General features: G+C 49.3%; 1 protein-coding gene across 7 annotated transcripts in view; it reads right to left on the bottom strand.

Annotated features, from left to right (window-relative positions):
• The window catches only part of MTMR1 (myotubularin related protein 1), a gene marked incomplete at both ends in the record, with an annotated part of 41343 nt that overhangs the window by 13448 nt on the left and 13517 nt on the right, over window positions 1–14378 (bottom strand). For all 7 annotated transcript variants that reach the window (XM_084258856.1, XM_084258857.1, XM_084258859.1 and 4 more), the window contains 9 exons: window positions 651–857; window positions 1238–1423; window positions 3793–3981; window positions 4858–5007; window positions 5808–5891; window positions 6451–6552; window positions 9968–10075; window positions 10214–10308; window positions 11843–11918. In XM_084258856.1, the coding sequence (XP_084114982.1) occupies window positions 651–857; window positions 1238–1423; window positions 3793–3981; window positions 4858–5007; window positions 5808–5891; window positions 6451–6552; window positions 9968–10075; window positions 10214–10308; window positions 11843–11918 (1197 nt within the window). The remainder of the gene's footprint in view (window positions 1–650; window positions 858–1237; window positions 1424–3792; window positions 3982–4857; window positions 5008–5807; window positions 5892–6450; window positions 6553–9967; window positions 10076–10213; window positions 10309–11842; window positions 11919–14378) is intronic.

The following is a 14378-nucleotide window of genomic DNA, read 5'->3' as shown; positions in this document are numbered from 1 at the left end:
GCCTGCACACTGGCGTTCACGGCAGCGCTAGTCACAACATTCGCAGAGCGGAAAAGATCCATTCACCTCCTGATGGACACGCCACTAACAAAATACACACACTGGAAGACTATCGGCCACGAGACGCTGACACATGCTGCTCCGTGAGGCGCCTGGACAACTTCGTGCCGACTGAGAGAAGCCAGTCCCAGAAAGACAAACACACGCCTCCACTTACCTGAGGCACCCAGAGCAGGCAGATTCAGAGAGCTGAAAAGCAGATTAGTGGTTGCCAGGGAGGGAAGAACAGGGGGTGACTGCCATGGTATGGGGTTTCCTTTCAGACTGATGAAAATGTCCTGGCGCTGGACAGAGGGGGTGGGGGCTGCACGTCATTGTGAATGCACTCAATGCTACTGAACTACACGCTTCAGATGGGTGACTGTTACAGGAATTTTGCAGTATTTTTTAAAAGGCACCCTTACACAAAAAAATACAGAGGGGAATGGCCCACCAGGAATGCGCGGTGCCGTGGCCCATGGCATTAGTATGGCGTAGAGAGCTTATGCAGAGCAGAAAGCCCAGGCACGCGTGTGTCCGTGTCGTGTGTGACAGGCACGTGCAGATGGTAGAGCAAAACAGTCAAGTACGCACCCGCTGCTCCCACTTACCAGAGCGAACCTATGTCCAAAGCTGATCCACTCCTTTTCTATGAGCACCTCGAAGCCTTGAATGGTGCGGTAGTAGCTGTCCAGCATGAGCATGGCCAGGGACGTCAGCTGGGCCGTGCGGTCCCAGCCGTCGCTGCAGTGTACCACCACCGAGCTCTTCCTGGACTCTATCTTGTCAGCTATCCTCACCGCACCAGCGAGAAGCATCTAAAAGGCATGTGAGGCCAGGCCACATCTCACTTCTACTCCAGCACAAAAGCCTTGGGGGAGGGGGCTGGAAGTTCTGGTCAATTAGCCAAACGAGTATGTGACTGACTCTCTAGGACACGTGAGCAGCGCAGGGGGAAGCTTTCATTCAAAAAACGATGGCAGCAAACAGGGCCCTTTGCGAATGCCCCGGAAAACAGTGTTACAACCTGCCTCCGGCCACCGCTGTCCCTTTTTATTGTCACAAAAGCCGCCCCCCAACCTGGAGCCCAGTCCCGAGGCCACCTGCTGAGTCCACAGAGACGTGCTGAGAGACACATGACGGACAGCTCTGGGCGCACAGAGGTCTCACCCGAAGGCCCATGCGGGCTGCCCCTTACCCTTATGTATTCCAGCCAGTGCGTGGCGTCCACGTTGGACAGCCACCGGGCCTCGTCGATGGACGGGTACACGATCTCCTTCAGTTTGCGCAGAGACTCCCGCATCACATGAATGTTGTGGATCTCCAAGAAGACCAGCTCCGCGTTTGGGTACGCACTCTCACTTTCATATCCTCCACCCTTCGCCTGCCGAAGACACAAGATCGGCGTGGCCTCGTCTGAGTTAACTCTTCGCTCCAGTGTCACCCGAGACCATGAAAGCAGCAAGCCACATGGCTGTTTACAAGCCTCCTGCACCCTTGGCTGCCTCTCCTGTGGCCACTGGAACACAGCACCCGGGCCGAGGGGCTCCTACCGACGGGAATGTCTTCTCAGGGTTCTGGAGGCTGGAAGTCAGGGCATTTGCAGGGTTGTGCTTCCTCAGAATGCCCTTGGGGAGGAGCCTTGTTTCTGGGCCACTGGTCACTGAGCACCAGGGAACTACTGAGTCAGGACCTCTCTGGCCAAAAGCCTGGGGTCCCATGGCCACCTTGGGGACAGCCCCGCGGAGCTAGCTCCTGGACAGTGGTGTGACCACCATCCCCTCCTGGGCTTTTTGAAATTGAGGTGATATTCACATATCAGTGAAACCAAAGCCCATACTTTCCTTTACTCTTCTACCATTTACTCAGTGGTTATGAATGCTCTGAGCTAAATACTGGGGCAGCGGTGAGGAACGAGGGGAGACCTGGTCCTCAAGGCACTCATAGTCTGGTGGGGCCGGTGGGTAAAGAGAGGGGCACACGCAGTGGGGAGCACACAGTGGGGGGCACACTGGCAGGCCTGGAGCCATGGGGGCGGCAGGGACCTGGACACTCAGTCTTTATAAAGGGGCCAAAGTGGCCCCTGAGGAGACTGGGGGGAAGCTCTCAAGCTGGAGCAGGGGTGGCCTTTTGTTCTCTTGGAACCCCACAGCCCAGGGAGTGGGCAGGAGAGCTGGGCCAGGCAGAGGTGCCTAAGGGTAAGGAGCCAAGGTGTTGGCAGGACATGGGCTGGGACGGCCCAAGAAAGAGAGGCGGGGCAGCAGGCCCCGGGCAGGGCATGGACAAGCTGGGGAGCAAGCCTGGGGGCTGGCGGAGGCCGAGGTGCACAGCAGCGCCGAGGGAGGGGTCAGAGGGAGGCCACTGCAGGGCGGCCCAGAGCCAGTGTGCTTGGAAGCCTGGCAACCTGGGGGTCAGTGCAGGAGCTGAGAATCTGCTCACCAGCTTAGCCTTTGAGTCATGCCACGGAACTATGAGACACTTCACTGCCAGTGAAACACTTTCTAAACACCAACTGTGGACAGTGGAGCGCCCTACCCTGCCCTCATGGCATAGTTTCGTTCCTAAAAAAGCAACCTGGGCAGCCCCTGAGGACACTGCTGACTCAGGTGGCAACTGCCCACATAGCCAGCGAGGGCCCAGGGACAGGGCATACATAATCCTGGCTCTGCCACCCAAGTAGCCATAGGGGCCTCGCCCACTCTCTGCCCCTCAGCTTTCTCACCCATAAAAATATCAGAGGGTACATGGGGATTAACTGCTCCCTAACTAAGTGGCTGGAATGAAAGCTAATCCACACAAAGCTTGATGCCTGCCCCCCCCCCCCCAGCCAAAGATACTCGGCACTGTTGTTAGCTCACCAGCCACCCGCCAGGTACAAAGTCAGGAGAAGGACGGGAGGACACAGGATCTGCTAAGTGCTCAGGGGCAGGAAGCAGGGCCTGGGGGTGCAGCTGGACCATCTGCCTACCAAGCACTTCAGCACAGAGCAAGCGCGAGCTCAGAGTTGGTATCAACCAGTAGAACAAGCTTTAGAGTGACTGGTTGCCTAGAAACTGATGCAGCTGAGACCAATGCCAATCAGAACATGGGGTTCTGGAAGAAAGTAAGAGTGCCTTCTCTGTGCCAGGACACAGAACACAGGAGAAGGGGGAGTGGGTGGTGAGGGTTTCTACTCTACCCAGGCAGGAATGCGGGGGGTAGGGGAGTGGGGGAGGGGGTTGAAGTTGCTTCAGAAAGTTCTGGAAGGCAAGAACTGGCTGACCAGATCTGTCTAGGAGGACAAAGCAGTGTTTCAGAGATAAGCCAGTGATGGGACACTGTCATCCACCTGCTCCCAAGGCCCCCCAAGAACAATGGGATAGAGGCGTGGTGCCTACCCCATCCCCTAACCTCATGGGAGAGACAGCTAAACACTCCTCAGGTGCAACCAGCTGACGGACAGACCCGGTTCCCCTCATTTCAGAAGAGCTATTTGCGGCTCGTCAGCTGTCTGCCCAGGTTGCTCCGTAATAATCTCTCTCTGGGTTTTTGCTTAATTTATCCAGTGCACAGATTGTGAGGAAGCCTCGAGAGGGATGAGACCCTAGCCCGCGTGGGACGCTGCCTGGTGCACAGTCACACACCGGGGAGCGCTGGGCTCCCTCACAGGGTCCCAGCTTCGGGCAGGGAGGAACTGGACAGGGGATTCAACCTGCAGAAGATTCCAGGCCCTGAAGCCACTATGCCACTTCCACAACACGGTGGGGAACTTACCTTGTTGGTGTCGGCGACGCTGTTCTGGCGGGCATCAAAGACGGTGAGCTTGTGTGACTGCGCATTGGCGTCCATTATCATCTGCAAATATTTTTCATCTTCTTTGCAGCGTTTATCATTGGGGCCCACCAGTGGCTGGCTGCAGCGGGTAATGGTCGCCTGACTTTCTGGATGAATCCATGACAACACCTAGTGTTTGTAAGCAACACATATTAGTAGGGTTCTGAAAACGGTATGTGCACGAGCTAGTAAATGTCTCTTCACAAACACAGCTTCTTCTGCATGTTTTTCAACAAGGCAAGAGGGCCAGGCCAATCAGCATCAGGCCAACACTTCTACCTCCAAAATTTGATGTGGCTAAGAAATGCAGAAACTAAGTCAAACTATTATTAACATTAAGCCCCATTCCTATTGGACTGACTACTTTTATTTTGTCTCCTGGTTTAAAGACATCTTAGTATCTCGACAATGACACAGGCAGCAAGGACTGCATGTTCTGGGCTCAAAAGTGTGCGTGTCCTCCCCCTCCCCCCTGGTGATGCAGATGGAACCACGGGTGTGTGCATATGTCCACACTTGTCAAATTCTATGCATTAAACACATGAGGGGGTTTTGATATATCACTGAAACCTCAATAAAGCTGTTAAGCACAACCCCCGCCTTGCTGGCTATGTTTATTTTTGTAATGGGTCCCCCCTGTGCAGCTGTGGCATTCCACGCTGCATCTGAGACACAGGGTAGTTTCTCCAGGAGGATTTGGGGAACCCAGCAATGTTAACTGTTAAGGCAGAGGCAGTGACAGCAGGCCGCACCATCTCGTGGCCCCCAGTTCCTCTACTACAGTTCCCAGCTACCGGAAGCCCCCCAGTACTTAGCAAGGTGAGGCGGAGCAGACAGAATTCTCACATCATCAGGTAGTTCTTGAAAAGCAAAGCTATGTTCAGGTTGTCAGGCTTATTTTTCTACTCAGCCTTTTACTCACTAGGCTTTTCCCGTTTTGCTTCTTTCCATATTAGATCTAAAGCAGGGTTCATTCATGTCTAAATGACAGCACTTATTACTCACAGGGATTCTGCCTTTTGCTCGGAAGGCTGCCACTTTTGAAAGGTCATCATCTTTTACACTAGTTGGCACAACAATGATGGCAGGATAGGTGTCGCACAGCTCATAATTGCTGTTTACTCTAGATATTTTCCAGCTCTCATTTGGCAGGCCCTACAGGGGAGAAGAAACAAGGGGCAAAGCATGCCTTTACACGTTCAACAAGTACTAACCACGAACCACATCCAAGTCTTGGTTTCTACTAAACTCCACATATAGCACGTTATTCACTGCTACCTGTTTAAATATACACTCATCTAACATAAGCCATATTGACCTATTTTTAAAAACCTAATGAAGCACAAAGATTTTCAAACATGCTATAAAATGAAAACTACATACCAGCTCTCAAGTCCCACCTCTTGTGTGTTTTCTCTCAAGAATGAGCATAATGTTATTTTTGAAAACACTCATGAAGATTCTTTAGTGACACAAACTTCTTACAAGTGTCTAAAATAAGTATATAAATTACCATACCAAATATAAGGTGGGGACAAAGTTCAAATGTCATGAAAATATCATGTGGGTCTATCTTCAGACAACACACCAAGGAGTGCCGAGGTATAGGAGTTCCCGTCAGGCCGATGTGGCCGCAACATGCATTTGACCCCTAATTCAGACCACTGGTCTTAATCCTTACTCATCAACTCGTTACCAGAACAGCTTATAAAAACTATCTGGCTGGCTCACTTCTAAACCCTGTCTTCACATCCCACTTGACATCGGGACAAACAGTAGCAAGGGTCTGGTCTGGAGGAAAGAGGCATGCACAAGTGAAGAGCCTGCCAGCTGGGTGGATCATACCTACATACACCATCTTTTAAAAGGTTTCTTCTCCACTACATTTCTAACCTTTTACAAAAGAAAAAGATGTTCAACCTATTATTTTCAGTTTGATGAGCAACATACTTTACCTGTCTCTTATATTCAGATACTGGATCATAAACTTTCCATCCATTAATTGGAAATTTTTCTTTATAGTTGAATGCAAATAGTGTCTGGATATAAAGAAAAAAAAAAAACACCACAAAATACACATCACCATTTCTTCTCTAAATCATGTACCCAACATTGAAGCTTGTCACCCAGTGGCAAGCTGAATATATTAAGACTCTCATTTTATTTTATTTATTTATTTTTAAAGATTGATTGATTGATTGATTGATTTATACAAGCACTGGGTACAGTCAGAAGTGTGGGAGGGTGAGAGAATTCACCAGAGCCAGAGCGGGGAGCAGAGCAGGCAGAAGGACCGAAGGACACTGCTGAGGGGAGCAGCGGGCGGCAGGAGAGGTCTGCGCGCCATGTGGGACCCTCCTCCGGTGGCCGGGGAGCAGCCGGGGATCGAACCAGCGCCGCGGAGGCCGCGGGCAGCTTCGCAACCCAGCGCTCAACCGCTGCGCCACCGGGGAGGCCCAAGACTCTCATTTTAATCTGTAAATTTTGAAACAACAAACTGGCAGCTTTTCTTAATCATTACACAGAAGTTACAAAAAAGAATTAAACATGAAATTTTCCACAAACGCATGCAAAAGAGGCTTATTTGGGTGTATTTACCTGCCCAGTGGAAAGAGGAAATGCGTGTTTGCTGAGATTTTCAAATATCCCCAGTTTACTCTGTTCTTCCTGTTTATAAGCCAGTCTCAAGTTCCTCATATCCTGTCAAACAATCATCAAACTCATTTATTCAACACGCATTGAGTGTGGACCAGTTATCACGATATAAACAGGTAAATATTTTTATTCATTTCTCATGTTACACTCTTGTCTTGCTCCAACTAACATACGGCAATGAACGAAATCACCTCAAACAAAACATCTGATCTTTATACTTTGTGTTGTCAGGATCCTAGATTTTCTCAAGCCACATTTCTTGATTTAAAAAAAAAAAAAAAATCCAAGCAAACGACTTTTTTCTCCAGCCTGGCCTTCTACCCTGAAATCACTCTTTGATTCCTCCATTTCCTTGTATTCTGTATCTAAACTGTCAGTTGTAATAATTATAATTAAAAACTTCAAAAAGAAAACAAAAAAAAATAAAATCAAGGAAACTGAAGCCAAGGGGACGTGTTGGGGAGAAAACTCATCAGATGGAACCAAGAATAAGGTTAGTGCATCAAAGACGTGCCGGCAGGTCGTGTGCACTCACTGGCTGCAGGCTGGCCACAGAATGAGCTGTGAGTGTGAAGCAACTATGGGACTCGAAGCCCACTGGAACACGACGTTTCTCCCTGTCCTCGGGGCAAGGGCTCTGTCACATGGAGACCACGGCCCGCAGTGACTTCGTGACAGCACTCAGAATGCTGCTTACCAAGATCACAAGTTCTTAACATGGCCCCACACACCCCTGCAAGTCAAGCGGGGAGGAGCCACCTAGTCAGGGGGCTCTGACGTGTGCTTCCTTCCCTGGCCTGGCTTGATCCATGCCCTCTGCCCCCAGACCTTTTTTAAACCTATGTTCCTGTGCTGTTTGTTAGAAGAAATGTGAGAATAAATATGACCATGAACATTAAAGCAACAGCTTTAATCAGAAGTTATTGCCGTGATATTTATACAGCACAAGAACAGACAAGCTAAATGTCCATTGATCGGGGATGGCTAATTACAGTGCAGCACAGCTCAGGGGTACTAAGGACCTGCTGCAAACAAGCAGCAGCTCTTCATGTAGAGAGCTCAAAGAACCCCAAGGCATACTATTAAGGGGAAACGAACGGGTCAGACAGCAGGTGTCGTATGCTTCTGCTCACATTTCCAGACTACACGTACAATCGCATGTGGAAGTCAGGAACAGCGGGGGCCCGCAGGGAGTGGAGCAGCATGGCTGGGTGTTAGGTGGAAGGAGCCTGACGCTCCCCCCCACACAACTTTTGTACCTTTTGAGTTGGGTATCAGCTATTTAAAAACCAAACCCCACACCTCACCAGGCTCTCAGGGATGAGCTGAGGGCTGGGAGCACAGCCCTAGTCGTTATAGGCTGGAAAACAATTTAAAGCAGCTATTAGCAAATGTTAATCCCCATGATAAAAATAGCTTAGTAAGTGCTCCTTCCCATCTTGCGAGACGGCAGGCGAGAAAGATGAGATGTGGCTACTCAAGAGAAGAATCCTGAAGCCAAGAACGCTGATGCTGGCAGCCAGGTTAAGAAGGGGAACCCCAAGGCCAAAGTGCCTAAGAAGGGGAAGCCCCACAGCCAAAACCTGTCCTACCCAGAGGAACTGCCAGAGATCCCCAGTGTGCCATGTGTTGCAGAGAGACCATGTACGAGAGGAAATATTTAGCATTAAATCCAGGATTGTAAAGAAAAAGCAGTTGATGGTGACAAGAATGGCGGTGCCCGAGTGATTAGGTATTGTCCTGCTGAGGACAGGCCTCGGAAGCCACTGGGCAAAGACCCTTCGGTAGCAGGTGAGAAAACTGCAAGCGAGCCCCACTCCTGGGCCCTTCCGATTACCCTCGCTGACACCAGTGGCAGGAGGGGGATTCTCCTAAAACAGCTCGCTGCTTGGGACTGGACCTCAGTCCCTCCATCAGGTTCCTTTGTGTAGAACACACCAGAAATGTGTCTTTGCCACCCCTACAAAACTGCTGGACATGGTGTGAAAATCCCTGAACAGCTCACTGGTGATGACTTCAAGCAGCAGCAGAAGTGTGAGGCCCGACCCCAGGAAGGTGAGCTCTTCCACGCAGAGAAAGAAAAACAGATGACAGAGTTGCACCAGGTTGACCAGAAAGCTGTGGGCTCACAAATTCTGCCAAGATCAAAGCTGGTCCTTGGCTCCAGGACACCCTGGCTGACTGCTCTTGCAGGTGGCACTGACCCTCCCAAGCTGCTATTACGGAGAATCTCACTGAACAACTGATTTTTTTTCTTTTACTATCTTAACTAAGTCAGCCACAGGACAGCCACCTGAGCAGCATGACTTCCAGCGTGCCCAGCTCTGAGCCACACTGCTCACACGTGCATCATGCTGGTAGGCTGATTTGCACATAGGATTGCTCTGGCGCAAACTGTTACAAGCGAAGGGAAGGGCATGTGTAAAGATGCTGGCTGGGGGCAGTGAGTGGGGCAAGTGTGAGCGACTCCAGAGACTGGGAGGGCAAGGAGGCGGGCAGGTGGCTGCTGGGTCCATGGGGGCAGGAAGGGAGGTTCCCTCCAGCCTACAGACCGTGCCAAAACTTTGACAGGGGAACTACATGCTCCCAAGCCGCAGAGCCAGGCAAGCTACCCTCCACAAAAAGGATACTCTGCAGCTGCTTCGCCTGCTCCACGAGCGCAGCCCAACCTAAGAAGGACACAAGCATTTCCAGGGGGAGAACCGCCAAGCAGTGCTCATGGGGCCTAGCCGGCCAACAGATTCGTGACCTGGACTAGTAAAGGGGTCTGTGAGAAAAGTGGGTTCAATTGCAGTATCAGGCCACCTGGGGAGCTATCCTCAGGGATGTGACCACAGCAAACACATGGCAGGAATGCACACCCCAATTTTGGAAAGGACCCTGATGATTCTGCAGGTGGATCCCTTTCTCGGTACTTTGTCATTAAGCTGGATTCCACAGGGTAATGTCAGAGGGATGAAGAGAGGTCAGTTAAGGTGCTCCCCTCAAGGCTGGTCATCCCTTCTACTTAACTGGAAGACGGGCACACACCGAAAATAAGGGTGGCTCAGTTGGACATTCCAGAACCGACAAGAAGCTTCGCCGAGTTTTTAACCACAGAATTTACCAATACTGCTGCCCTTTCAAAGTCTATGACCATCCACTGTTCTAAAAAAAAAGTAATCTTAAAATGACAAACTGGAAAAAATATTGATCTCTGCTTTGCGCTTGATTTCTCTGAAATGTTACAAATCCTACTGGTGCTTAGGCCAGAGCTCCATGTCTAGCAGCACACCGCCGCGAGAGAGAAGCACTTTCCTTCAGGGGCATACGCAATGGCAGGTACTGCTTGACACACATCTGTCCTGAAAACATTTGAGTCGGCTGCGGTACCAGTTCCTCTGAGTTCGGAGACCAGAGGAAGGCATCAGAAAGACTCGGATCCCGCCGCCCGCTCTGCTCCACTTGTGTCTGGACGTACCTTACACACGATCTCTATGCCACAGGAATTGTCTCCGTGGCTCTGCGCCCCGATCTTCTCAACTCTGCTGATCACTCCAAGGGGAACGTTCAGGATGAAATGCGGATCCTAGGGTTGAAAATTCAGATACACACGCACCAGTGGCAGCCAACACAGCTTACAGACACTAAGTCTTCACTAGGTCAAAACACATTTGTTTACCCTCGGAAGTGGTCTTAGAAGCACAACACGATCTTGAGCACTCACCCTCTCTACATTTTTGAAGTACATCTTGAAGTCTGACACCGTCAGCGTCCCGCTCGCGGCGCCCGTGAACGGGCAGATGTACATGACGTCCTTCACTGCAAGACAAACCCGGGCGCTACTGCCGTGCACACACACGCGGCATCGGCCCTAACCCCATCTCCAGATAGACATATCATGATTCGAGTTTTCTAGGAACTTTAAATGTGCTAGTACTTTAAAAATACAGACACAGATGGATCGTCTTCTAATAAAATCCCGTTTTTTAAAACAAAATTCTGATTTGCTACTTAATGAGGTTTTAAGTAAAGAGCCCCATAGTAAGTTACAACTGTCATTTGTTCAGGTGGTTAACATTTTTCCTGAATGATAAATTAATCATCCTCAGAAACCCATTAATTAAACTGAAGCAACGAGACAGCTGTCAACAGGTGAACACATAAGCAAATGGTGCAGCCGCCCAAGGGCGGGGGCTGAGGGCCCACGCCACAGTGTAGGGACATCAACACCACGCACGCCGAGAGGAAGCAGCTTGCCAAAAAAGAACATGTCCAGCAAGTACCTTTCTAGAACACATCAACTAGTCTCTAGTGCTTGGGGTGGGGCAGGAGGCACAGGCGGACAGGGACTATGAAGGGGCACGAGGAAACTTCTGGATGGTGACAGATATGTTCACTACCCTGACCGGGACGATGCCGTTCCCGGTGGGTGATGCGTCTGAACTCTTCCCGTCGTATGCATGAAGTCTGTGCAGCCTGCCTCCGGGCGGGCGGCTACAGAGGCGTGGCATACTCAGCCCTGCAATGGCAACAGCTCATTCTGAAAGCAGCAGAGGAGGACTAGAAACCCCGGGGAAGGGCCAGAGAGGCCAGAGGGCCACCAGGAGTGAATGAAGTTCCAGATGCCAAAGTCAGAGCTCCACACCCAAGTGGGGCGAAGCGGGGTACACAGACCGGGACTGTCGGTGGGAGACGTGCTGGGAGGCCAGGAGGTGAGCCCAGCTACGCCAGCGTCCCCGACGCCGAGGCCTGTCCGCGGAGACTGAGCCACATCTGTGGGAGAGCCAGGAGGGACGGCGGCGACACTCGGCCTAGCCGGCCAAACCGGGCCACTGAGCCTGGCAACTGTGAAACGAAAAGGCTGCGGGAAGCTGCCACCACCCCCAGGTGGTCTACCTGCTGGAACAAACGCCTGGCCCAGGGAGGCTGCTGGCCGCCAGGCCATGACCCCCAAATGCAGGTTGAGAACACATGCCCTCTTCTTGCACTAAAAAGCTTAAAATCCACTAAAATTCCTTTGTCAAATTCTCAGAACTGTCATTAAAACGTGGTGTGGATCACCACTGGGTACACTTCCTTTCTAGTGAAGGGTTCCAAGTGTCTTATCACTTTCAGTTCGTCGGGAAGTCGGGTCCTGCTGGTAACGCCACGGAATACTCATTTGGAGCTTAAAGTGATCCTCCATAGCTTCGAGCTTTTAGGATGACATTAGTAAGACTAAATAGACCAAGTCCATTTGCGCCCTGATTAAACTGGTCGGGCTGGTCTCCAGCACACACGTCACCTGTGCTTGCAAATAAAGTGCTGTTCATTTCCCAGGTCCCTACCAGCCATGGGAACTTGTTACACTTACCAATGGCCTTGATTGATTCTCCTGGAACAAGTGGCGCTTCTTCCATCTGTGCCAGCTTATTTCCATCCCTCAGAGCCTGGCAAGAAAACAAACAGGAGTAAGACTCACTTCCGTCTGTCTACCTGGGGAAAGGGGGGGCCCTGTGCTCTTGCTACAAAGCTACAGCAGTGTGCAAAATATAGGCCCCTCCCCTGACAAGACAATCTCAAAGCTCAGCATCACAGGACACCATGCTGAATGTTCTAGCAAATTGTTACACATATTTAAAGTTCACAGTTAGAAAGCATTAATACAGAAATGGCTTGACATGACACATACTATAATCATTACACAGATAGCTATTATGAGGTGTCTCCCGAATCTGGAAACAAGGGCAGAAAAAGGTTACCTTCTAAGCGGAAAACTAACACAAATCAAATCAACATGTGGCGTAGGTGCTAACTGTAGAAACGGGCCAGCTTATGAGGTAATGTGGGCATCCCTGAAGTCTAATGAAAAGTAGCTAGGGAGGGGGCAGTAACATTACTAAGGAAGGTCCTAGACTTTTGTACTACAGCCCTGTGTGCTACATATGCACACAGCGGAGGAGCAAAGACTTGGCAAGGGCTGCGTCAGGGTGCATCCAACCCAGGCTGTGAGAGTGCGCCCTCACCTGGCAGACAGCAGTATTTCAACCACTACAGCGCAGCAGGTGGGGTGATCAAGCTCCTCCCAGCCAACTAGTTCACCCTGCAAGTTGCTAGTGAGTGGTTAGCTTTCCTGGCCAATATGATATTGGTAACAGGATGTCTGGGATGGCCAGGAAGCTACATGCGCACATTTCTAAATGTCCAGATTGGTGCTGCAGCTCACTGGTCGATCTCTTCTGAGCTTGGTTGGATAGTACTGATAACTCAGGGGAGCTGAGGAATGGTGCCTACATCTCCAGGGAAGAGAGTCTGAATTCGAGGCCTCTTCTAAGGTATTACAGCCCCATGAGATGTTGCCACAGAAATTGGTCACTTTCTCCCTAGCATCTCCAATGTGATGTGTCACAAATAAGAGGTGTTCAAAAGCCCAGCAATTTCCAAGCTGTGTTTCACAGAGCATTAAATTCCCAAGGGATATAAATAAGTCTTTAAAAGAAAAAAGTTTGGGAAACGCTGAGTTAAAGAAAACAAATTGGTCATTTTTAGTGACACAAGTCTTTAGTGTTACTGCACACCGAATCCGCAAGAGGGCGCCAGAGCATGCAGTTTTCTCCAGAAAATACCTGTTGATGCCGGGAGGCCAGGGGTGTTTGGTGACAGCATGGACAACGCTAAACTTTCAGCATAACTTGGTGAAACAAAACATTAAAAATGGATATCTTTTCTAACTCTAGTCTAAATTATCAAAAATTCAAAATAGTTGTTTTTCAGTTATAACAGTATTTTGATGTTTTATTAACAGGATTCAGAGGTCAATTTAAAAAACACTAGAGAGCAGTTTAATCCAATTTAATAAAATAGAGGGGGAAAGTCAAATATAAAGAGCAAATTCAATGCTCAACGGTGGTCAGGGTCAGTCTGTTTACAGGGAGGATGCCAGATGGTGCCCTCCATCCCCTCCTCCAGATGCATCCTTGAAAGAACAGAGATTAGGATTTAGGGCTACCTCCAAGCAATTCTACTCATTTAAATTTTTTAGGCCACACTGACACTCTTCACCCAAAATTTGTGGGAAGAGAGCTGCTAAAGGGGACATGGAGAAGCAATTGAGGATCCATTTTTATACTCACATCTGATTTGGAAATATACTTTTACACAATAAAGTATAAACCAATAGCTATACTTTTAAATGTCCAGTTTGAGAAACACTAAAAATGTCACCAATCTTCATAAAAGTCTTAGTTTGAAAGTCTGCTTTATTACTCAAACGAGTGACTAACTATGGTATAGTTAGTTACAAAGCAAAAATGCTACCTTAATATCCAGGTTTTAAATTACTTCAAATGTGACATTAATAGAGTTTATTTTAAGGGCTAAATATAATCATATATATTACATAAACTTTAATTCCTCAATTGGCACTTGAAAATAAACAGGAACAGGTTCTTTTGGCATCTATTTACTAACATAAGCTGATCAGCTGAATCTGGAAGTGGTGGGAGGAAACAGATCCACTTCCAGCCACATCAAGCGCTTTAAAGTCCGCAACCCAGGACTCGTGGATAAAAGGCTGTAGATGGGAGAGGGCGTGACTGGGAGTCTTCTGAGGTGCGCACAGCTCTCAAGATAAAGGTTGAAGCTAAACATTCCTCTCCTCTTCTGAGAGTCCTGTTAAATTTGGCCTGAAACACCTGTGCATTTACCTGAATGAGGGGCAAATGTGGTGAGACAAACTTCCACTGGTAATAATTAAATCTGAGATATGTTTTTTAAGCGACGAAAAAGCAACTATCAGATAAAACAAAGAAATGATTCCATTGTTTTGCTTTTCCCCATAAAGGTTTGTTTTGCACAGGAAATATTTAGCTTTAGCATAGGAATTCAAGAGAACAGTTTTTGAAGGCTCA

Source organism: Talpa europaea (genome assembly GCF_964194135.1).
Source record: "Talpa europaea genome assembly, chromosome: X".
Classification (NCBI taxonomy): Eukaryota; Metazoa; Chordata; class Mammalia; order Eulipotyphla; family Talpidae; genus Talpa; species Talpa europaea.
The sequence above is the reverse complement of the archived record's forward strand: the minus strand, read 5'-3'. Positions and strand labels throughout refer to the sequence as shown.